Source organism: Tetranychus urticae, chromosome 1, assembly GCF_039701765.1.
Source record: "Tetranychus urticae isolate SD_2017Ah chromosome 1, NJAU_TeUrti_SD_1.0, whole genome shotgun sequence".
Lineage (NCBI taxonomy): Eukaryota > Metazoa > Arthropoda > Arachnida > Trombidiformes > Tetranychidae > Tetranychus > Tetranychus urticae.
Window position 1 is genome coordinate 26,194,307 of NC_142958.1, and position 22,478 is coordinate 26,216,784.

Sequence of the window (22,478 nt, forward strand, 5' to 3'; positions counted from 1 at the left end):
ATTAGCTTTGTTTTTGATGAAAAACTTTGATTTCATATTTTCAATCAACAGGTTCAACCTTTTTACCCAAAATTGAATAACTTGACTCTTGTGGAAAGGGTAAGCTTTTTTGTTCCTCTCCTCTAAGTTTACCAAATTTGTGCTTAGCTTTTTGAAATTGGAATGAAAAAAATTTGTTCAACTCTTATAAAGTATTTTGGGTGAAAAAAAAAAGATTTTGGTTTCATGATTTGCTCTTTATTGGCTGGGAATGGAAACCGTGTCTGGATAAAAAATGGTAAATGTAGGGATTAGAGATTGAATAAGTCAAACTGTAATCAGATAATCTTTGGAATTTTCATTTTCTACTCTTCTCTTTTTTATCTTACCTTTCAATTCTGTCTCACAGGGAATCAATTGATAGCAGAATCATTGTTCAAATAGATTTGAAGGTAAAAGAAGAAGAAGAGAAAAAGTAAAATGAAAACAAATAAAAATATATTATTATAAGGTGAAGAACTAGAAGAGAAACATAAAAGGTTGAAAGATTTGAGAAAGTTCATTTCATGGTTCTCCAATCTATTTAGAAAGATTCAATTGATATAAAAAAAGAGGATGAAGATGATGATCAGAAGGAAAGAAATTGAAATGAACAATCCGGGTAAAGACTGAATTTGATATCGATTGAAGGATAAAGAAAAGTAGGGATCGATGAAAATCACAATACAAAATTTATAAATACAAAACAGTGAAGGTTGCGTTTTATGGATTAGATTGTCTCCTTTTTTTGTCATTACCTAACCAATAAAAGAGTAATCATTCATGGCAATGGAGTTAGACATGTTTGCTAGAGTTGAATAAACATGGACATTTTATTGTGATTTGCAAATTTTAAGGGCAAATCAACATAGTCAACAATTAGTAGTAGAAACGGTTTGTAACCAAGGTTGACTGTTAGAGGTAACATCCAGTAAAAATAGATGATTTATTGAAATGTTAATCAGATTTGTTTGATTCCATTGAGTAGTCAGATGATTTGGAAGACACTGGATAAAATGTAGACGCAAGACAATTGAAATATATTCCAACAATTGGCAACAATTTGAAATTAAAAGATGGTAACCAGTTTATTGTTGGTATTGAATTTGGTTCCATATTATTGAAAAAGATAATAACGTTAAGATCTTGAAGATTTTGAAGTATTTAGGTTGTTTCCCACCGAATTGAAGGCCTTTTCTAGATTAACACTGGTCATCTTTTGTCCACAAAATTGTAAAACATATTTTTCGATTAATTAATTATTAAAAGCAATTAGAATGGGTTAAATTGTTTATTATCTTTGGCTTGTTAATTTTAACGCGCAAGGTTGTAATGGAAAAAAGCGCCAAAAGTTTAAGGGTAAACACTTTTGCCATCTATTGTTGAAAGGATGAAGTAAAACGTGGATCTTTTGAGAAAGGATTTTTTGTTTTTGTATTAATGGTTAAGCTTCTAGAGTAATATCAATTATCTAATTGTTTCTTCCTTTTTTCTCTTAGTTTCTCCTCTTTCTACCTTATTGTTAATTTCCTTCTTCTTTCCCTCTTTCACATTGTCTTTCTTTTCTCTTTGCTTCTATTTTAAAGTGGATATCACATTGGAGAAACAACGACCATACACATATATTATTAAAAACTGTAATTGTTACCTTTGTTGTAATCAAAACAAACTGGTAACCAAAATTTCTATTTTAACTCTTCTTCTAAGCCCTTAGCCCATCTTAGGCATGACTCTCGTCGAGAGCAATACTGCTGTTAATCAGCTTCTCGAGAGATGGGAACACGAGTATCTTGTTAATGGCTCAAATGGGAGTCCAGTTGGCATTATTAAAAGGTAAGATTTTTTTATTCTGTAACTTGCAATTTTGATACATTTGTGTGTGATATCTATATGACTAATGGCTCTCTTTTGTCTTCCCTTTCTTTAGAATGTCAGAGATTATCGAAGAATGTACAGAAGCTTATTTAAAAACTGACCCTGATCCCTTTGATGACCGTCATCCTTGTCGAGCTCGACCTGAGTGCGCTCTTGGATTAGTATTGAAAAATCTGTTCAAAAATGAAGAGTTTATGAATAGGGTTTGTTAATTTTGATAAATTTTCACCATTTCGTCGTTTCATTTATCTGTTTAAACAGATGATTACTCTTAATATTTAGTTCTCTCTAATAGTTTTTACCTTGAATTTTTCTCTCTATAGTTGGTCAATGATTATCTAATGCACAGAGATGACGTTGAGTTGCAAACACACTCTTGTCGTCTTATGCTCGATATTCTCCCTGGTCTCGAAACTTCCGTTGTTTTCAAAGAAACTGTAAGTTCTATACCCTCCTTCATTTCAATTTCATATCTTTTACTGTTATCTTCTGCAGGAAGGCTTAGTCAATAAATTATATGAAATGGTTCGGGTTGCCAAAGAGCCTTTAAAATCATATGCTACTGGACTGTTAGCCGCAGCCATGGATGTGCAAGACATTGCCATTGAAAATAAAGATCAAAACATGCAACTGGTTCCCATCATGTTACAAAGATTAAATGAGCTGAAGGATAGTAAAAGAGAGCCGACTATAAATGAAAATGACGAAACCGGTTCATCTGATTCATTAAATATGAACAGTAGTCCAAAATCCGACTCAAATTCAATATCAAATTCAAATGGAATAGCAGGGAGTAATAGTGGCTCTGAAATTAAATCAATTAAACGAAGTCATGAAGGAACAAGCAAGTCACCTTCTTTAAAACGTCGTCGTGTGTCAAGTCCGTTAATTATTTTGTCCCCTTCTACTGTGAATAGTGAATGTTCCAATAGTAGTTGGGCTGATATTGAGCCTTACATGATTGGATCTTTCCAAATGTATCCATTGACCCCCGAAATGCAACAAAGATTCATATTTCAATATCTAACACCAATAGGAGATTATCAAGAAATTTTAGTCCATGTTTTCGCTAATGATGCTCTCTCCATCATCAAGCATTATATCAATTTGGAAAAAAATCACGATGTTCGAGTTGCATTTGAGGCTCTTAAATATTTGGCTTCTTTACTCTGCCACAAAAAATTTGCTATCGAATTTCTTAATGGTGGTGGGCTTGAATTACTTCTACAAGTTTACAGGCCATCAGTTGCCGCAACTGGAGTCTCCATTTGTTTATATTATTTAGGTTACAATGAAGATGCCATGGAAAAGGTACGATTTTATTCGGACTGTGTTTTATAAGTAGTAATTGGCCCAATATATAAATGTCTAAATATTTTGTTGATTTTTGTAGATTTGTGTTCTTCCTCGCCACATCCTAAGTGATTTGGTTTCTTATGCTCTATGGCTACTAGAGTGTTCTCATGATTCAAGCAGATGCCACGCTACAATGTTTTTCGGATTAACTTTCGCCTTTAGGATTATACTTGATCTATTTGACGCTAAAGATGGACTACGAAAGTTACTCAATGTGGTAAGAATTTAAAATCCACCAACTTCATCTTAATACATATTCATATTTGATTACTCATTTTTAATTTTTTCGCATCTTTCACAGATATTTTTGCTAGACATTTTTGCCGATGAAAGAAGTGCAACTGATGATGAACTATTTACTAAACGTCAAACTGCTCGTCAAGTTTGCATAGCATTGAAACGTTATTTCGAAGCTCACCTCGTAATAGAAGCAGAGAATATCCGTAGATCTCCTTTGCCTGGGTCAAGTTCATCCCAACATAGTGTCAAAAGTCATTCAGGGAATATACCCTCGTACAAAGCTGCACACTACACAGCTGACACTATCCATGAATATGTTGAAAGTTTGTTGGAATTGATGCCTTTACGAATTAATTGGAAACCTGTCGATGAGCTTCTCAAGCTTGGTGGTTTAAAACTTTTAATATCTCTCATATCGAATTCTTCTGATTGGCTCTATACTGGTAAATCAGAAACCATCAAAAGCGCACTTGATGTTTTAGTTGTGTGCTCAGTAACACCTAAATTCCAATTAGCTTTAACAGAAAATACTACTATCTCTGAGGATCGCAACGTTCCAATAATTAGGTAAGTTGAACGTTAAAATAAGTTAGAACCTAACTAATCTCTATTTTTTTAATAGTGTTATATTAGCAGCTGCCTCGGAATCGGAGCTTCCAGGAACCTCAGTTGACCCAGAAGTCAAAAAGTCAGCTCTTCACGTTATTATAAATTGTGTCTGTGGTCCTCTTAATAGGATCGGTGATACAATTGCCCGTCTTTGTTCAGGTACAAAGAAGCGGTCTTTTCGTAATGGTGAAGATGTCTTGACAAAGATGTGGAATGTTGTTCGATCTAACAACGGTATCATGATACTTTTGAATTTATTAACCATAAAAACACCAATCACTGATGCAGATTCTATTCGAGCTTTAGCCTGTAAGGCACTCTGTGGCTTAGCACGAAGTGATACAGTTAAACAAATTATCTCCAAGTTACCATTGTTTACTTCTGGTCAATTCCAATCTTTAATGAAAGAACCGATTCTCCAGGACAAAAGAACTGAACATGTTAAATTCTGTAAATATTGTATCCAATTAATCGAGAGTGTTACTGGTGCTCCAATATCCGCCAATATTGATACTTCACCAGCAAACATTGCCAAAGCTGAAGTAGTTGCACAAACTAAGATAACTTATAATGAACGAGAATTACTCCAATTGATTCACCAACATCTCCTAAACAAGGGCCTCACCCATACCGCCTCGCAACTTCTTCGTGAAGCTAGTCTACCTGTTCCCGCTATACCAACTCCAACTCGAGCTCATCCACCGATTTGGACAACATCGCCTCTTTCATCAAAAAATTCTCGACCTGTTACTACCCCTGCTTCGTCTACTCCATCTATTCATCCACCAACCTCATTACCAATGTCATCTAACAATCCAAATATTAACAATATCAGTTTACCCATAATACATTCCTCACCTTCATCTTCTATTGATATTCATCAAACAAATCATTTACCAAACACACCAGCAACCCCATCATCACCAATGACAACATCTTTAGTACCATCATCGACATCATCCATACCGATGAAAATCTATCGTTCAACAAATGTCAAAAATTTATCGACTCCGAGAAATTTGATTCGCCAAAAACCTCAACAAGGCGTTTATCAGCCTTCACCGGTAATGAAACGACTCAATGAATCAAATCTCAATCCAGTTCCTTCAATTACTTTGGATTCAATTGTCACAGAGTATTTAAGAAAGCAACATGCTCTTTGTAAAAACCCTGTGGTAACTTGTCCACCTTTTGACCTTTTTGTGCCTCATCGTTGTCCTGAACCATTGAATCGTCATACCGCACCTTTAAACATTACTCTTCGTGTTCAAAGACGAGAGATAGCTCCTCGTTTCGGTGGAATGTATGGTACCAAATTTGATCGTAAATTTATTTACAGTCGTTTTAGACCCGTTCGTACATACAGAGATCCAGATGGTACTAGTTTCACTTCATGTGCCTTCTCATATGTAGAACAGTACTTATTCCTTGGAACAGCTACTGGCGAGTTGGCAGTTTTCAATCTACACCCCGGTGTTTTCGAAACTTCATACACTTGCCATGATTCAGATATAACGTTTATCGAACCATCTCGCGATGGTAAACTTGTACTTACTGGTACGATTTGGAGGTCGCCCCTTTCAGCTTTATGGAAATTTACTGACGTTTTCGATAGAAAATTAGAGTTTCCCGAGGATACTTACTGTGAATTCAGTAAACAAGTCCAAGATAAAGTGTTGGGTACAACCTTATGGTCAGCCAATATGTATGACATTAATACTGGTCAAAAAATTAAGACCTTTGTTGATGAAAATTTATCAAATAAGTATAACAAAAATCGCGCAACCTTTAATCCGACTGATGAATTGATTCTCAATGATGGTGTACTCTGGGATGTACGATCAGGTTCAACGGTTCACAAATTTGATAAATTTAACCAAAGTATCAATGGTGTCTTCCATCCTAATGGTTGGGAAATCATTTCAAACTCTGAAGTTTGGGATTTAAGAACCTATCATCTAATCAAAACTGTTCCCGCTCTCGACCAATGTAGAGTTAGATTTAACAAGACTGGAGACGTAATTTATGGAGGTAAGTTGTAATTTCTTAATTTGACTAACAAATACAAATGAATACTCGTCAGCCAATTTAGATTCAATTTTCTATTCACAATTTTTATAATTCTAAAAAAAACAAAAAATACACAAAAAATACACAAACAAAATTCATCATCAGCTGGTGAGATTCAATCTTTAGCAATATTTGTTTGATCACTGTGTTGTTAATTTTACGGTTTTGTTAATCCTTTTACAGCCATGTTCGAAGAGGAATCTTCTGAAGATGATGATAATACTCGCAGCCCGTTTGGATCATCTTTTCGTACCTTTGATGCCACAGATTATTCCAACATTGCAACCATCGATGTCAAGAAAAGTATATGTGACCTCGCTGTTGACCCAGGAGATAACTTTGTTGCCGTAGTTGAATACCAAAAAGAACAAATGATGATGAGCACGGCCGAATCGGCTTGTCGATTGTTTGAGGTTGGCCGGTGTAAAGAAGAAGACGATGAAGAAGCTGAAGAGGAAGAAGAAGAAGAAGGAGATGACATTGAGGACGACAGTGATGATGGTGATCTGGAACATGACAATACAGATGATATTGCACCAGATGGAGAATCGGATCTTGAACTTTTGGGTATGGAACTTAATGATGCCGATGATGATGATGACGATGACGATGACGATGATGAAGATGATGAAGAAGATGAGGATGAAGATGCAGATGAAATTGGAGAACAGTATGGAGCGTGGTCAACAGCGTCTTCAGCTAGTGAAAGTGATGCAGAGGAAAATTTATTAAATCCAAGAGATGGGACGTAAATTATTTTTACACGTCATGTTTGTGCTCAAAAAAGAACATGTTTCTTTTTTCTATGAGAAATGAAAATCAAAAAAAAAGATCTAAAGAAACACGCCGTTTGCATCCTTCCTTTTTTTCACAAAAAAATCCAGAATTGATGGATGCATTCAATTTCTTAATTGGCATTCCCATCAATTTATAAATTAATGTCTTTTGCTCTCATCATATCTCTATCTTTCGTATCCATCAAAGTTGACTCTTTCCAGCGTCTCATCATATTTTTAGAGGTGCGAGTTAGGTTTTTTTGATGGAGTTTTGATCATATCATTTATAATCCAGCCATCGGGGCTTCATTTTTCGCTATATTTTGTTGTTAAACTATTATTCTTAATTTGATTTTGTTAAAGTTTTGATATAATCAATACGAACAAAATTTGTCATCCAATCATCAAGAAAATAATCATTTGAATAATCTCTTTACCCGACATTTTTAAAGGTATCATTACCATAACCTCCTTTTCAACTTTTGCGCCATCCAAAAAATAGGATAAATTCCTGTGCAATTTATACCGTCTACAAAGCCGTGTGAGTGAGTGTCTGATATTATAAATAAGAGAGTAGAGAAAGGTGCATAATGAGGACGAAAGAAAACTTATGAAAGGTTAGGAAAGGAAAAGAGGAATCAAGTGAAAGCGTACAAGATCAAACTTGACACAATACTAAGCAATCACCTCTATAGTTAGATATTTGGTTGATTTGGGGTTGAGTTCATTTTATGAGTTTCATACTTTTTCTTTGCGATTTTTTCGCTTCATTTGATTAGTACAGGGCGGACAGTACCACTTTCCTTTTGGCGGTTGAGTTATACCCACACAACCATAGTGAAACCATTCAAATTGACACTGCAGAAAAAAATGGTAACATTTAGTACGATGCTTTGAAAAGGTAAGTTTGTGTATATAATTACTTCTTCATTATCACAGGCAACCATTGAACCATAAGAAATTTGATTACAAAGACAATAGCGAGGTTCGTTTGGATCACAACTCCAGTCCACTGGCGTCCCATTTTCATCCACAGGCATAGTTTCTGAAGATTCGTCTATAAAGACAGTATAAAATTGTTGAAATTATTGTATCCAAAAAAGGTAAGAACAAAATGTAAACATAATTTTGAGTTCTTAATTGAGTAACCGACCTGTATCTTGATATTGACTAGAGGTGCGACTTCGTTTTGCTACTTTAAACATTCCTGTTGATCCTTCGCCGCCTGTACCAACACCCGCAGACATTAAGTTAGGAGGCACATTAGCAGCAACCCCACTAACAGCAGCTGACGCTACTGCAGCAGCATTGGAAAATGCGCCAGTTCCTTGAGAATTGAAAGACGGTAGAGTTCCTTCGCGTAAGGAATTGAAATCACAGCTGATATTTTGTAAGCCAACAGCATTGATTGCTTCATAACTGGCTTTGAGACTGGCAGTCCGTCTTCCTTGTTGCATCTGAGTTTACATAGATATAAAAATTGAAGCACTCAGTAGGAATAGATATTAAGATTAAAAAATTAATTAATCTCATTTTTACCTGCTGCGTGGCCGCAATGGCTTGTGAGGCCGCAGCAGCTATAGCAGTACTACCAGCTGCAAGATTATAACTGTAAGGGACAAAGGTAAAGTTGAGTTAAAAAAAGAAAAAAAACATGTTCAAATGTTCGAAGTGTTTGAATCGTTTGAGGTTCACATTGAGTTTCAAGTAAAATACTAACAATGAGGGTGAGTGTGGTGAAGTTAAACTATTGGCCAGTAATGGATTTCCATTAGAATTAACATTGGAATTGTTGACCAAATTTGATAATGAGTTGGTAAACGTAGCTTGATTAGCCCAATTATTAAGATTGCTCGGAACTCCATGATTGGAACCTGAGCATGATGTATCACCACTTCGCGCTGTATTTCCAAATGCGGACAAATATTTTGGAAAAAGCAGTCACAATACATTAATTTTTCAATCAATTTGTGTGTTCAATGAATCACAAGTAAAATAAATAATGTACCTGAACTCGGAACTCCTTGAACGGAGTCATTATGTGAATGTTTGCGTTTTTCTCTAACGTTATTTAAATTTGAATTTGGAGGATTATCTAACTCAAGAGATCCTAGACAAGAATAAGAAAACACATTAAAATTTCTGAAGAAAATCATAAGTTGGTAATCGCTTTGTTATCTTTACGAATCCACTAAGCTTCTAATAAGAGATTTAGCGATTCGAAAAACAAACAACAAAGGTAACAAGAAGAAAACAGTTTTCGTAAAATGATGTAAATCATAACTGTGATGAACCACTTTCCAACAGAATGAGATACACATACTTCTCTCGAGAATTGCAGTTATACCAGAGTTATCAGCCTCCAATTCCAATTTGAATTTTTGTATCTCTGAGTCCAATCCTTTTAAATATTTTTCAACGAGATCACACATTTGATTAGCCAGTTCCATCTTTTCTTCGCCTTCTTCAATTGTCTTCTCATATTCTTGTATCAGTTTATTGAATTCACTATCCCTTTGATCAGTTTTCATTTTTTTGGCATTACTAAAAAATACTTTAACTTTTTCTTCTATGGCGTCCCTTTCATTGTGAACATTCATATCCATCTCTCTCATCTCGGTGAAACGATCCTTCAATTCATGAGGAAGATGTTCAATCATTTCTAGGTAATCTTCAAGAAACAACATTGTGCCAGATCAAGGAGACGGCCAATTTTTACAAACGAAAAAATGAAAGATAGACCTTTCCAATTTATATAATCAAACAATTTATCAAAAATTATCACAATTTAATTGAAAAAAAGACGAGAAGAATAAAAATTGTTATTTTGTAGTTGAACCTTTATTATTTGATGTCTGTTTTCTTTTGTTGGATCACAAAAACAACTGACAAACTGATGCTTACAACCGTCAGATGGCAACGCAACCAGATTTACCCGCGATTTTCAAACTTGTAATAAAAAGGTAATTTTACAATTTTAATGAACATCTTTAATATAAATCTTTAATTGCTTAAGAAAAAAAAACAATTGCAATTTCTGATTATGAATATCTTTAACGTCTAAACATAACAGAAACTTTGGGCAGCTGAAACACGATGAAATTCATCACAAGACAAACACTTTGAAATTATCTTTGACTTAAAACAGAATTCATCGTTTAATTGCTATTTTATTGCTGAAGCTGAATAGTTGTTCATGTTGTTTGGAAAGCGCATCGTTTGTGCGAAAAATTACAATATTTATAAGCATTATAAAGAATTACATTAAAAACAACAGGAAAAGGGAAAGCTGAAGGGTAAACCAAAGGAGGATGCTGATGAACATGAACTTTTAGGTGAGAAAACAAAAAAGGTGACAAAGTTGGTTAGAGGAATAGTAATCAACCGTAGAAGCCTCCACGACCATAACCTCCTCGGCCTCCTCCATAACCGCCACCATAACCTCCTCGTCCACCACCATATCCACCTCGGTATCCACCACCTCCGTATCCACCTCGGCCATAGCCGCCACCGTATCCACGTCCACCACCACCGTATCCTCGGCCATAACCACCACGACCATATTGGGCATCAACAGAGGGAAGGAAAGCAGCGCCGAGAACAGCGAGAACCAATAAAGCAACAAAGATGACTTTCATTTTGAGATTAAGAGTTGAAATTTTTTTTGCACAACGGAAATAATGAGATGAAAAACTTTAAATAAAGTGTTTTAGTTGAAATTGAGCTTAAGAATGATTTTTTCGTTGAAAGATTGGTCCTTATGAGCAGTGCAGAAAGGAGCAATGAGAAAATTTCCTCAAGGGAGAAGAAGAAAATGTTGCAATTGTTGAAAAAAATTTTTTTAGGGAAAATTTACTGATCATCATCTTAATTATCTGATTCCCATTACCTTGAGATGTGTTTACTCGACTTTTCATGCAAATTGGACTTGTTATTAATACAAGAAATGTGAAAATATTACCGGTTTTTCAGTGTCTAATTATAAAGAAATGTCAAGTGGTTTGCCTTGAATTGGATAACAACATCAATGTAGAAGGTATTAAAAGGTATTACATGATTGATAACAATCAAAGTTACCAACCGCTAGTACAACAGCTTTTAACCAGGCAAAGAAATCGGGTTGACGGGAGAGAGTGAAACAATGAAAAGTAAATTAAATTGGTGAATTAAAAAGTGAAGTGACAAGTATGATAATTTCATGTTGACACAATTAAAAATTCGGCGTAAAATGTCTTTGTTTTTTTGTTTTCATTACTGGTCCTCCTCGTCTTAATTATCTGGTTCACATTACCTTGAGATGTGTTTACTTGGCTTTTTATATGTAAACTGGACTTGTTATTAATACAAGTGATGCGAAAATATTACTGGTTTTTCAGTGTCTAATTAGGAAAAAAAATGTCAAGTGGTTTGCCTTGCATTGGAAACAACATCAATATCATCCTGATGGTATTGCATGATTGACAACAATCAAATGTTACCCATCGATAGTACAACAGCGATTTACCAGGTAAAGAGATCGGGTTGACGTATAAGAGGAAAATTGAAAAGCAAATCAAATCGGTGAATTAAAGCAACACAAAAGTTTAAAAATTTGGTTTACATGTAAATTGCTCGTCAAGCTTCATTAATTCAACCTTTAGATCAACCTCAACTTCAAAACATACTTGCGTGACAATTCAACTGGGTTTCAATCATTCAATATTGACCAATCATCAAACTAAAAAGATGCTGTATAAGTTGAGTCAAACTTGTTATTTTTACTCATAGACCTTAGGTTTAACCCAAAGTTAAACATCAGCTTATTTTGCATCATTATTGAGACAAAAAACAATTTAATGACTAAAAGCGTCAAGTTTGCAGTATTTGGTTTTGGATAAAGTTGATGTCAAAGGTGCAAACGTTAGTCTTGACTCATCTTTATGTTTCATCTAACTAGTCAAAGTTTAAGATGAAAGTCATAGGTTTGTGATCAGTTAATTTTGCATCATTTTTATGACAAAGAGGTTATAGTAACCTAATCTAACCTTACCTATCCTAAGCATTGTAATGGTTTTAAAGGTCATTTACTTTAATGATTCAAAGTTGATTTGAGTCTAGCAAACTCATTGAAGCTTTTATTGGAAAGTTATTTATAGAAATGATTCATCTTTAACCTGTAACTTTGAACATGAACATTTTTCTCCCACAGGTTGTCAATGGTGTTTCCGCGATTAAAGCAAATGGATGATTATAATCGATATATCTCTTGATTAAATCGGAACGATTTTTCATGAGATTTGTTTCATTTTTACTTGATTTTTCTAGAGATGGGCGATAACATTGATTGCACGGATCGATTTTTTTCAGAAAATGAGCAGCAATTAGTTTTTGAGATAAGCTTCATATGAGCTAAAAACTCACGAATTTTGCGATTCCATGCTTGCAGAAAAAAATAAAAGGGAAATCGGCATAATTTTAGCAACTCAGAATTGAAAAAACTTGACTCTTGCAGTGATTCCAATGCCATGCAAAAGACCAATTTGTATTTATTGATGTAAAGAAGAGCCTCAAACTTGAACAAGTTTCTTGAATGCTTTAATATTTAATATTTTCCTACCTTGATTAAGCATCGATTCTAATTGATTCCCTTGGGCTAATCGTTAAAAATATCGATTAACTGATTAATCGAGAATCGCCCATCCCTAGATTTTTCTATTTTTGGAAATGTCTGTTCAATTTTGATCAATGAAAAAATTTTGATTCTGTAATATGTATTTTCTTTAAATTTTTTAATAATTCCATTTTTGATACGATGAATTTGGCCAATATTCATGATTGTATTTATTGAAATCCCTCGATTTTTTCTCGATTTTTTCAATGATATTTTAATCAACGATTAAATCGATATTTCTTCTGAATTAATCAAAATCGTTGATTTTTCAGAAATCGAGAAACACTATTTGTCAATGAAGCTTTTTGAAACAGTGAAAGGTTGGAATGTGCGTTGATCAGTGTCCAGTGATCAGAAAAGGTAAAGTGCAAAGTGAACGGCAATTTTACTAGGCGTACGCCAAAGTGTTTCGCTTGGTTGTTTAAATATGCGCTTGTCGTCAGCTGGAATTGAATTGTGGTTATAATCAAAGCTAATGAATTGAGAACGGCAAGGGAACGATTGGTTTTGTAATTGAAAAGAGCAAAGTTGAAAAGTTGTTTATGTTGTTTGAAAAGCGCATTATTTGCGCGAAAAATTATTCACTATTTTTGACTTTTCTTCTTTCTTCTTATCCTTGGGTTACGTAATGAAAGGTGTGACCATTGAGACAAGTTTACGTGCCAAGGGTCAGTCTGCTTGGACACAGTGTATGTCATCTTACAGTTTCTTTTGCTGACTTTTCCTTTTCATTGTCGCTTCTATTAATGAAATCATTTATATTTCACTCGCCTTTCAACCTCTTCTTTTGTATCTTCTGGCCTTTCAATCTTCTTTCCCTGTTAAGATCATTCATAGCATCTTCCAAGGGTTATCCAATGGCCATTCAGTAAAATACAGTTTAAAAGGTCGTTAAATTTTCTATTTGACTTGCATTGTGTTGCTTGAGATAAAGTGAAATTGGTCTTGAAGTGACAAGTATAGTACTTTGGAAATGTTCACACAACAAAAAATTTGGCTTGTCTTCGTTTTTGTTGTTGTGACTGGTCATCGTCGTCTTAATTATCTGATTCCCATTACCTTGAGATGTGTTTACTCGACTTTTCATGCAAATTGAATTTAATATTTATACAAGTAAAGTGAAAATATTACCGGTTTGTCTAATTAGAAACAGTTACCAAATGGTTTGTTGAATTTGATAACACTTATCATGATGGTATTACATGATTGACAACAATCAAATGTTACCAACCGCTAGTACAACAGCGTTTAACCAGGTAAAGAGATTGGGTTGACGGGAAGAGAAATTGAAAAGCAAATCAAATTGGTGAATTAAAATCAATACAAAAGTTGAAAAAAGAGGAGACAAAAGAGGATCTCAGGCCTCATATTCAGAATAAAATAAACCATGTATATCAATCAGAAACTTGTGACGAGTAGAGATGAGTAAAAATCAGATCAAAATTCAAATCTCCTGGGGAGTTATTCATTAACTTCCTTTGAACCCCATGAGAATCACATTAGACCTAATTTTTCAGATCGAACTTTTTATGCTGATTTTTCTTGTTTCATTTTCATTGGAAGTAATGAGTAATGATCAAGTCACAGAAAAAGCATGTTTAAAACAGAGAAACTCATAGCTCATGAACTTATCGCAAATTTCTTTCCACTGAATACATTAAAATCTCATTGGAAGATTCGAACTCTTGATGAAAGAACATCGCCAATGAGAGAGACCAAAACATAAAATATATCTGAACATACAGCTAACAAAATGAAATCTAAGTTCGAATTTTGAAAGGGATTTTATCGGCAATCTTGGATCAGAGAAATTTTCAATCAACCGAATAGCTCCAGTTCTTATATCTCTTATGCCTTTGCTTATATGACCAATGACATTAGTGTCTTTGATTGTCTCGATAAAGTTAGATATCTTACTCATAAAAGTGCTTTATTTTGCCTTTGACATTTGTGCTGAATTAATTAAACATTATTGGAATACGCTTTCTATCTAATATTAAATTTATTTTTTTGCTTGTTTGAAATTGGCTCAATCGCCTTTTGCTCAATGCTTATTTGCTCATGTTTTTTGTTCAAATAGACCAATGAATCATTAGTGTCTAGCATGGTAAATTCATTGGTAACCATTGAGGATGCATTGATGGTAAAGTTGTAGATGGCCAATTTATTGGGTTAAGTTTTTATTCGGCTTTTGTCGTTGCATTTCAAGTCCATTTCCAAATTTTTCATTCCATTCTATTCCATGCAATTAATGTGTTGACTAAGTGTTCAATTCACAGTTCTGTGATCGTCCAACCAATGAATAGTCCAATTCAACACGGAAAAGGTGAAAAGATTAAGAGTGAAAAATATTTATCAGAGTTTTTTGCAAATAATTTGGAGAAAATCTTACAAAAGCTTCTTTTCTTCGCTCATTATCTCACCAACAATTTTCATGTCTTTAAAATCACAGTTTATGGTTAGTTCAAATACCATGATGAATGAAAGATTATATCAAAAGTTAAAAGGCAAGGTAACGAAAAATGGTTGACAGGAAAAGTTACTCAGTTTTTTTTCTTTTACATCATGCATTTGCTTTTCTACTTTGGAATTTTTCCTCTTTCTTTTGGCTGCTTTTGTCTAATGCTACTGGGAGTGAAAATGAGCAGCTTTTATCATTATATTTATCATTATGTTTTTTCTTTACTATCATCATTATAAAAGAGCAACAATGATAACTTGATCTTTTACTTATTCTGGTAACCCATCATTAGCTGAGTAAAATTATTTGGTAAGAAAAAGTCGAAAATATCGACTCAATAATTGTTCTAGACTTTTTAAAACTCTTTCATATCATTTTACTTTAGTTCATTTGAAGCAGGATCAACTTACCGATTCTGTTGGTGTAAAATTGAACAAATTTGAGGTTAAATAATCCACCAGAAAGGGAAGCTGAGTTGTCTGATTGGAATTGATAAGTTTTTGAAACGTTAATGTAGCGTTAACTGGAAATCAAGAAATCGGAAAATGATGAGAAGAGGAAATGTTGTGATGAAAAATCATGTGACGTGTGAAGGGTTAAGTTTGGCAAAACGAAATTTGCGCTCTATTTTGAATGTTTGAATTTTTAAAGTTTAGTAAATGAGTAAAAATATTTACCTTGCTCTCGCAACAAATAAGAGAAAATAAAATTGTCATAATCCAGTTCGCATGCTAGTATGGCTTTATAATATTTTATCCAAGTGGATTGAGCTATTCAATTGACAAAAATACACACATTTGATCATTAATGTCTTTTTAAATTGATAAACGACATTTATAACTGCCATGAAATCTGTTTGCCCTTTTCACTTCCAACTATCGTTGCAGTTTTCATTTTGATTGGGTCAACATTAGATGGACATGAGACTAAGAGTTTGCCCACAATTTCATCGATTCATTTGTATATTTGTGGGTGAAGTGCCTCCATCTATCTGATTTAATAACAAATAAAAGTGTTATGAATGAACTAACAAGGGAACATATTTACTTATGACTCACCGATTTTGATGAGACATGCCACACTCGATATGGCCAACATTCAATACAAACGTACTGGCGTCCGTTTTTCTGAAGATTTAGTGGTTCCTGATATTTTTGGCTTTAAAATGGGAAGACTTTTATTGAAATCATCTCTAAAACCCTTAAAACTATCGCATAAGGCTTAGCCTGGTAGGTAAAGGAGTAGGTGCATATGTTTAAGCCATCTCTCAGAACTAACGGCTAACTATCACATCAACACTTGATGATGAATATTGATGCGGTTTCAGATAACATCTGAACCAACATCATTGGTGACTTTTTTTGTAAATCAATTTAAATGATTTAGAATTTTTAACTGAAATTTTTAATAAATTTTTGTTGGTAATATGAATCGAAGTCTTGAAACCGTGACCTCTGAGTGCAAGCCAAGGCACAGAAACAACGAACCAAAAACCTCCAGACTTGCACCTACTCCTTTACCTACTAGACCAGACCTTATTAGATAGTTTTAAGGGTTTTAAAAATGATCCCAACAAAATGTTCAAATTTTATAGCCAAAAATCTCAGGAACCACCAAATCTTCAGAAAAACAGACTCCAGTACGTTTGTATTGAATGTTGGCCCTATCGATTGTGGCATGTCTCATCAAATCGAGAAGTCATAAGTAAATGTGTTCCCTTGAAAGATTATTTGCATGAATCTAGGCCATGTTTCTTTAAAATTCAACTCTTATTCCAAGTGATAAATGAATGTCTGGATTGGTAAAAGCAAGTAACAAGGGAAAAGGAAAAAGGAAAAGGAAAAGATGAGGAAAAGTGAAATCAAGAATATTTGAGTGTAAAGTGTTGCGAAGTAAATATTGACCAGAGATTGTTGGTTCACATTATTGGATTAATGTTCGTTAATTCGTTTACGTTCATCATCTGCATTCATTTCTTGTCTTTTCTTTCCTACTCTTTTATCCATACTATTTACCCAAGAGATGAACATTTCACTTTAACTTCATCAGCAGCTTCAATTTTGTCTCTGCTTTCCCAGTCTTTGATCCTTCTATCCTTTCAATGATTGAACCTACCAACGGATATATTATTCAGTGTTGACTGGGAGGAAAAGTTTTACCAGTAAATTAATGTGATACAAGACTGTTGAACGTGACTACAAGAGACTAACATAAGTTTGTTTGACAATTAGACAATCAAATGGGAAGAACAAGTTGCTCATTCGAATTTCAGTCTTTCTTTCTCTTTTTTCCATGATTGACTCGAACCATTTTACACCAATATCTCTTTATTCAATCAACTTTTTTCTCTTCTCACTTTTAGCTTTTCATCGATTCATCATTTCAGTTACTCACTGTTACTTTGAAATTGATGAACCATAAAATTTAAGCTCAACAAGAGACGAAAATTTTCACTTTCCATTCCATGTTTCATTTGTTCAGAATCTTTTTCCTTCTCTTTTCTCCTCTTCTTCGCTCTTCTTGAGCCTGTTTCAATTTGATCCAGATAAAGGGTATCAATTAGCTACTGATATGTTATCGATTAAAGTCAACCATTATTTATTGTGAATGCTCCAATGGAATAAATTATCTCTACATTTTCATGGTAAACGTGTGAATAAATGATGACTTTCTTTTCACTTTTGCTTTTCGCTGTTTGGATAAAAGTCAGTTTCAAGAGAAAAGATTCAGGGAAAAATGTTATTATCTGTTCGTTAAGATGCTATGTTAAATCGATTACCATTATTTTCTGCTATTATTAGGAGATTTTTTTCTTCTTCTTCTCGCTCCAGTTTTTATTCCTTCTTCATTCAATTTTCACTTTTGTTCATAACATACCACACATTAACTGAATGCAAACAGATGAAACATGATGATGATGGTGTTGGTAAGAAAAGTGGAAGAAAATTTTATCGATTATTTCATCTTACAATTGCAAGGGAGGAAAAGATAATGAATAGACTGAGCATCTTTTCATACAGAATCAGAATAGTTTTTTTTACTCAGTCTTCCATTTGTCTAGATGATTAAAGTAGAGAAAACATTTTTATTAAAAAAAAGTCAGATAAACTTGGATAATGTTGAAGTAAAAGGCAAAATGGTATTAATAAAAATTATCATGAAAGAAAAAGCAAATAATCAGAGAAAATAAGGGAAAAAGCTTAAGAAGAATGAGGGAAAAAGAGTAAAAATTAATTTCATTCCAGACGAAATGCATTTATTAGCTTTTCATTTTCCAGTTTCAACTTTTGCTTCTTCAATTATTCTGGAAAATTGAATACAAAATTTAAACTTTATTTAAATTTAGACTGATTTCATCTTTTTCATTTCTATTGCTGTGCTTTGTTATTAAAAGTAAAACATTTTTTTTCTCGACTCTTGTTTGTTGCCTGAAATTGCACCGATGACAAGATAAATACACAGAACTAAATACACAAAGACTGATGAGGATAACAGGAATTATAATAAAACTGCAAAGATGGTATTGATGATTATGATGACTTAGAGTAAATTTTCTCTGATGGTTCTGACAACTGTTATCGACATGTTTTCTGTCTCATCCAATATTTACTCCTTTAGTCTTATTTGATTATCATTATTATCATAATTACTTTCGTCAAGCTTGGAGTGATGTTAACGTAATCCTTACAAAGTAACTCACCAAAATATAACTGATTTGATACAAATTAGTAGCATTAAAAATTTCAGATCTTTGAACTTGAACCTAAATTTTTCAATTCATGAACTTTATATCATGAACTGAAAATAGATTGAACAAGAGAATTCCATAAAAGCACAATCATGATTTTAATTTTAATCAAAATTCAATGCGAGAAAGGGTTGCTCAAACTGAGAACCTGGCAGGCGACGATCTGAAAGGTGATGTTACTGCAGATGATGAAACTACCTACTACTCTGTTGTCGCTTGTGAATATAAGAATATTGTTGTTAGCTTAGGATATATTGGGGCCAATATTTATGTAAGGGTATTTTGAAATTATTTTCATCGTGTATAACATACGAATAATTTGCTGGTGCCTTCTCGGTTGGCTTTTAATTTAAAAATAACTTTGAAATAGATCCTGAAATCCACACAAAATGAAATCTGCCATTTTTTCACAATAATATGCATTGTGGAATGAAAAATCTATTCTTTAAGCACAATCACATATTATGCTGGTTGAGAATTAACCTTTGTTGGCTGTTAAGTCATAAAATTGATTCCCTTTGTTCAATAAAAATATCTCTGATGGACAATCATTGGCAAAATTGAATTCAAAGTTGAAACTGGTGTAGTTTTTAGAATAGATGCACCATATTTTTTCACCAAAATTTACACTCGAAAAACGATTTAATACTCCTAGTCCAACAATAAACCATAACTTAATGTAAAAAAGTCGCATCTTCGAAGTTAGTTGAAAACATTCGGATACGTTGAAGAATTTTATTAGCTTCAGTTTTGAATAAATGTTTTGAATTTAGCTCATATGTTTTGGCCCATCTGATGGTTATTCTAAAATTTTCACAATCATATTGATGCTGATTGCATATCTCGAGATCCTATAGAATATTGTAAGCATTTTTTGAGCTTAGCTTTGTCAGCTAGATTCTCGGCTCGTCAAAGCCCAAGCATGTGGTTTACGATTTGTGTTTCTTGCTTGATAGTAGTAAAGGATGTTAAGAATAAACACTTCTTTTGACTGAGTTTGGGAACCAGTGGGTACTTTAGTTGGAGCATCGAGTACCAACTTAAATAGTTCCCCAATTCTTGATTTATAGGGACATCAGAACCTATTAAACTTGTGGAGAATTACCAACCTAATGCGTCAACTCTACAAATGTGCCTGCACTCCAGACAGACGGGTAGCAATACGCATATCGCGATACCTTGATGTAGATAGACGTTATAAATTGTCTATTGTTAGACCTGGGTTCCATTACCTTTACGCTTTTGATTTATAAATTAGTACAAAAATGGCCACTGAGCAAGGAGCAATCGGCTCGGACTCTAGTGACTCTAACCAGATGAATAGAGCGTTTTCACTGAGAAGTTAACTTAATTAACTTATTGCAGAGTAAACTCAGCAATCTGACGTTTTTTTGATTTTTTAGAGAGAAAAGCAAACGTTAGAAATTGAATATCACGTCAAAAAAAGATCAAAGAAGCACCTTTTCCTGGAACTGTTTTATTGCAATTGTATCTTTGGCATGAATAGGACGTTTTCCCTTGTTATGCTATCTCTTGAGGTGATCTTCTTCCCAATTGATTTCTTTTTTCACTTCATTCAGAGAAAAGAGTTGACCCTGCCAATTGTATTAGTCCTCCACCTCCTCAATCATCAGATTCGTCATCACAACAATCTCAATCATGTTTCTACTCTCGATCATTCATGCACCCCGAGATCAGAGCTTTAGCGTCAACTACAACAAAACTTCAAGAAACTAGTGATATTGGCAATGGTCGAAATGAAAGACACCGAAAATGGTATTTCTAATCATGGTGGCTCAGCGAGTAGCGAAATTGAACTGTGACAGTCCACTGAAAATAAATATGTTAACTAAAACTATAAAAATATCAAGAATATTGTAAGCTATTCAGGATGTGACAACCGTTTTATGTCATATGTATTTTTGTATCATTATAATTTTCCTCTTTGTACATATCTCATAAACTATATTAATATCTAGGAAGATGGAGATGACAATAATAGAAACGTGTTTTGATACGACCATCGTTTCCTTTTCTTTCTTTGCATTTTTATCATTGTTATCTTCATCTTCTTAGGTATCATTTTTAAGATAAAAGTAGTTTTTTATCCGTAACACCCTTTGAATATTTACAAAGAAAAAGATATTCTGTGTAATGATAAGAATGTTAATCATATTCCAATTATTTTGAAAGAAGCAGATATCACATCATCCGACGAGGAAACTGTAACCAAGATGCTAATAACAATCTTAATTATCTTAATAAAACCGATGAGAGAGACATTTCTTTCAGATACAAAAATTTCAAGCTTAAAGAGAAATATGCCTTTTAAAGTGATACTAACGATTCAATTGTTAGTAATACTGCATCTCTTCTTTCCAGTGTTAATGAAAATGCTGCTGTTATCAGTCAGTACAAAAATATGCCCAAAACTACCTAAGTTCGCGAGTTCAATTGAGAAATCATTATCAAATATCGAACCTTTGAAAATTTACATCACACTCATCGAAATCATCATTTGAGTATTCTTTGCAATAATACTTTAATCTAATTTCTAAATCGGCATGCCCTTCCACTTTCTTTGCTCAAAGAGGATGCTGACCTGTCCAATGATGATTTTCTGGATAACTCTCAGATGATTCCAAAAATTGAACTGTCAATAACTCTTTGCATCACAGTGTAATGATTAAGATGTAAAACTTTCACAAAAAGAGGTAATTGGATTGTGAATCGAGTATGAACAATTTGAATGGCATTCATTTTTGCTATACAAAGCTCAGCATTTAATTGAACCACTTTGTTACTGTGAAAGATATCGCATTGGGCGAAAAGTGATGCAAATAAATTTGCTAATTTGCAATACACTTGAATAAACAAAATTGTGACAATGTTCAGCATTACGGAAGAGAAAACAATGAAACAAAACCATTAAACTGTTTCATGATGAATGTTATTCATAATAGAAGAGGAAAAATGTTCTTTTATTAATTTATTCTCCTATTTTTTCTTTCAATCCAATCCAATTAGTTGCACTAGAATAAGTTACAATTTTGACAATTGCAATTAATTTTCATCATCTTAGCAATAAAGACTATATTTTTGTGGAAACAGAATTGATAATTAAGAAACAAATTGAGAATTGAGATCAAATGCAATAGAAAAGTCATAATTCCAGAGATTAAAATGGTGCTTTAAATTCAAATTGAGACAAAATTAACTTTTAATTTGCAAATTCTGATCAAATATGCACTTATGATAATTATCTGGTTCAAATAGTAATTCCATTGGGTTCAACAGTTAACCAACTCTTACAGAGTTTGTGACATTTCAATGAAACTATCGTTTTTTGTATTTTGTTGCTCAATTTCAAACATTCACTTTGATCATGTTAACAAAAAATTTCAAATCCAAGCTGGGAGTAAATGTTTGAAAAACAAGAAACTAATACTTTGTTGCAAGAAGGAAGACAAAAAAGAAGAAAAAAGGAAAAATTCCAAACCTATTCAATTCTCATCCAATTCCTGGGCTCTCTTTTCCCTGACAATTGACCTTCCATGAACAAAATTTGGCTCATCTTTAGCAAACAAGAGATTTTGCTTTTTCCTTTGATTCTTTCCTTTTTTTCGTTGTTGCTCCAAATTTCAAATGTTTCTTGCTTTTACTTTTTCGTAAGCT

General features: G+C 33.5%; 2 protein-coding genes and 1 long non-coding RNA gene across 5 annotated transcripts; 1 reads left to right on the forward strand and 2 right to left on the reverse strand.

The window, feature by feature from the left end:
- The first annotated feature begins 1,454 nt into the window (after positions 1-1,454).
- On the forward strand, positions 1,455-7,010 carry mahj (LisH and WD40 domain-containing protein mahjong). The gene is made up of 8 exons (XM_089265954.1): positions 1,455-1,851; positions 1,946-2,096; positions 2,217-2,330; positions 2,389-3,204; positions 3,287-3,466; positions 3,551-4,056; positions 4,112-6,129; positions 6,352-7,010. Exons 1-8 carry the CDS (start codon positions 1,745-1,747, stop codon positions 6,918-6,920), a joined length of 4,461 nt encoding a protein of 1,486 aa, XP_089122080.1. The 5' UTR covers positions 1,455-1,744; the 3' UTR covers positions 6,921-7,010.
- Ing3 (Inhibitor of growth family, member 3) lies at positions 6,192-9,828 on the reverse strand. Of its 3 annotated transcripts, XR_016197779.1 has the most exons (9): positions 9,268-9,828; positions 8,953-9,054; positions 8,665-8,845; positions 8,484-8,553; positions 8,098-8,401; positions 7,868-8,001; positions 7,689-7,802; positions 7,382-7,497; positions 6,192-6,971 (listed from the first exon to the last, which is right to left on the reverse strand). XR_016197779.1 is itself a non-coding variant. In XM_015931818.3 (8 exons), the coding sequence occupies exons 1-8, from the start codon at positions 9,629-9,631 to the stop codon at positions 7,474-7,476; spliced, it is 1,293 nt and encodes a 430-aa protein (XP_015787304.1). In that variant the 5' UTR covers positions 9,632-9,828; the 3' UTR covers positions 6,192-7,473. The 3 variants fall into 3 exon arrangements, 1 of the variants encoding a protein (XP_015787304.1); XM_015931818.3 differs by having other exon boundaries at positions 6,192-7,497; XR_001569151.3 differs by lacking the exon at positions 6,192-6,971 and having other exon boundaries at positions 7,407-7,497; positions 7,632-7,802; positions 9,268-9,819.
- A 4,744-nt stretch (positions 9,829-14,572) lies between these two features.
- Positions 14,573-16,012, reverse strand: LOC112539088 (uncharacterized). The gene is made up of 3 exons (XR_003082676.2): positions 15,733-16,012; positions 15,466-15,578; positions 14,573-14,875 (listed from the first exon to the last, which is right to left on the reverse strand). It is a non-coding gene; the product is annotated as an uncharacterized LOC112539088 (long non-coding RNA).
- Between the last annotated feature and the right edge of the window lie 6,466 nt (positions 16,013-22,478).

Coding starts and splice junctions, on each gene's coding strand:
- mahj (XM_089265954.1), top strand. CDS start 1,745: ATGACTCTCGTCGAGAGCAATACTGCTGTTAATCAGCTTCTCGAGAGA. Junction 1,852..1,945: donor CCAGTTGGCATTATTAAAAG/GTAAGATTTTTT, acceptor CCCTTTCTTTAG/AATGTCAGAGATTATCGAAG. Junction 2,097..2,216: donor ATGAAGAGTTTATGAATAGG/GTTTGTTAATTT, acceptor TTCTCTCTATAG/TTGGTCAATGATTATCTAAT.
- Ing3 (XM_015931818.3), bottom strand. CDS start 9,631: ATGTTGTTTCTTGAAGATTACCTAGAAATGATTGAACATCTTCCTCAT. Junction 9,055..9,267: donor AACTGCAATTCTCGAGAGAA/GTATGTGTATCT, acceptor ATTCTTGTCTAG/GATCTCTTGAGTTAGATAAT. Junction 8,554..8,664: donor TCACCACACTCACCCTCATT/GTTAGTATTTTA, acceptor TGTCCCTTACAG/TTATAATCTTGCAGCTGGTA.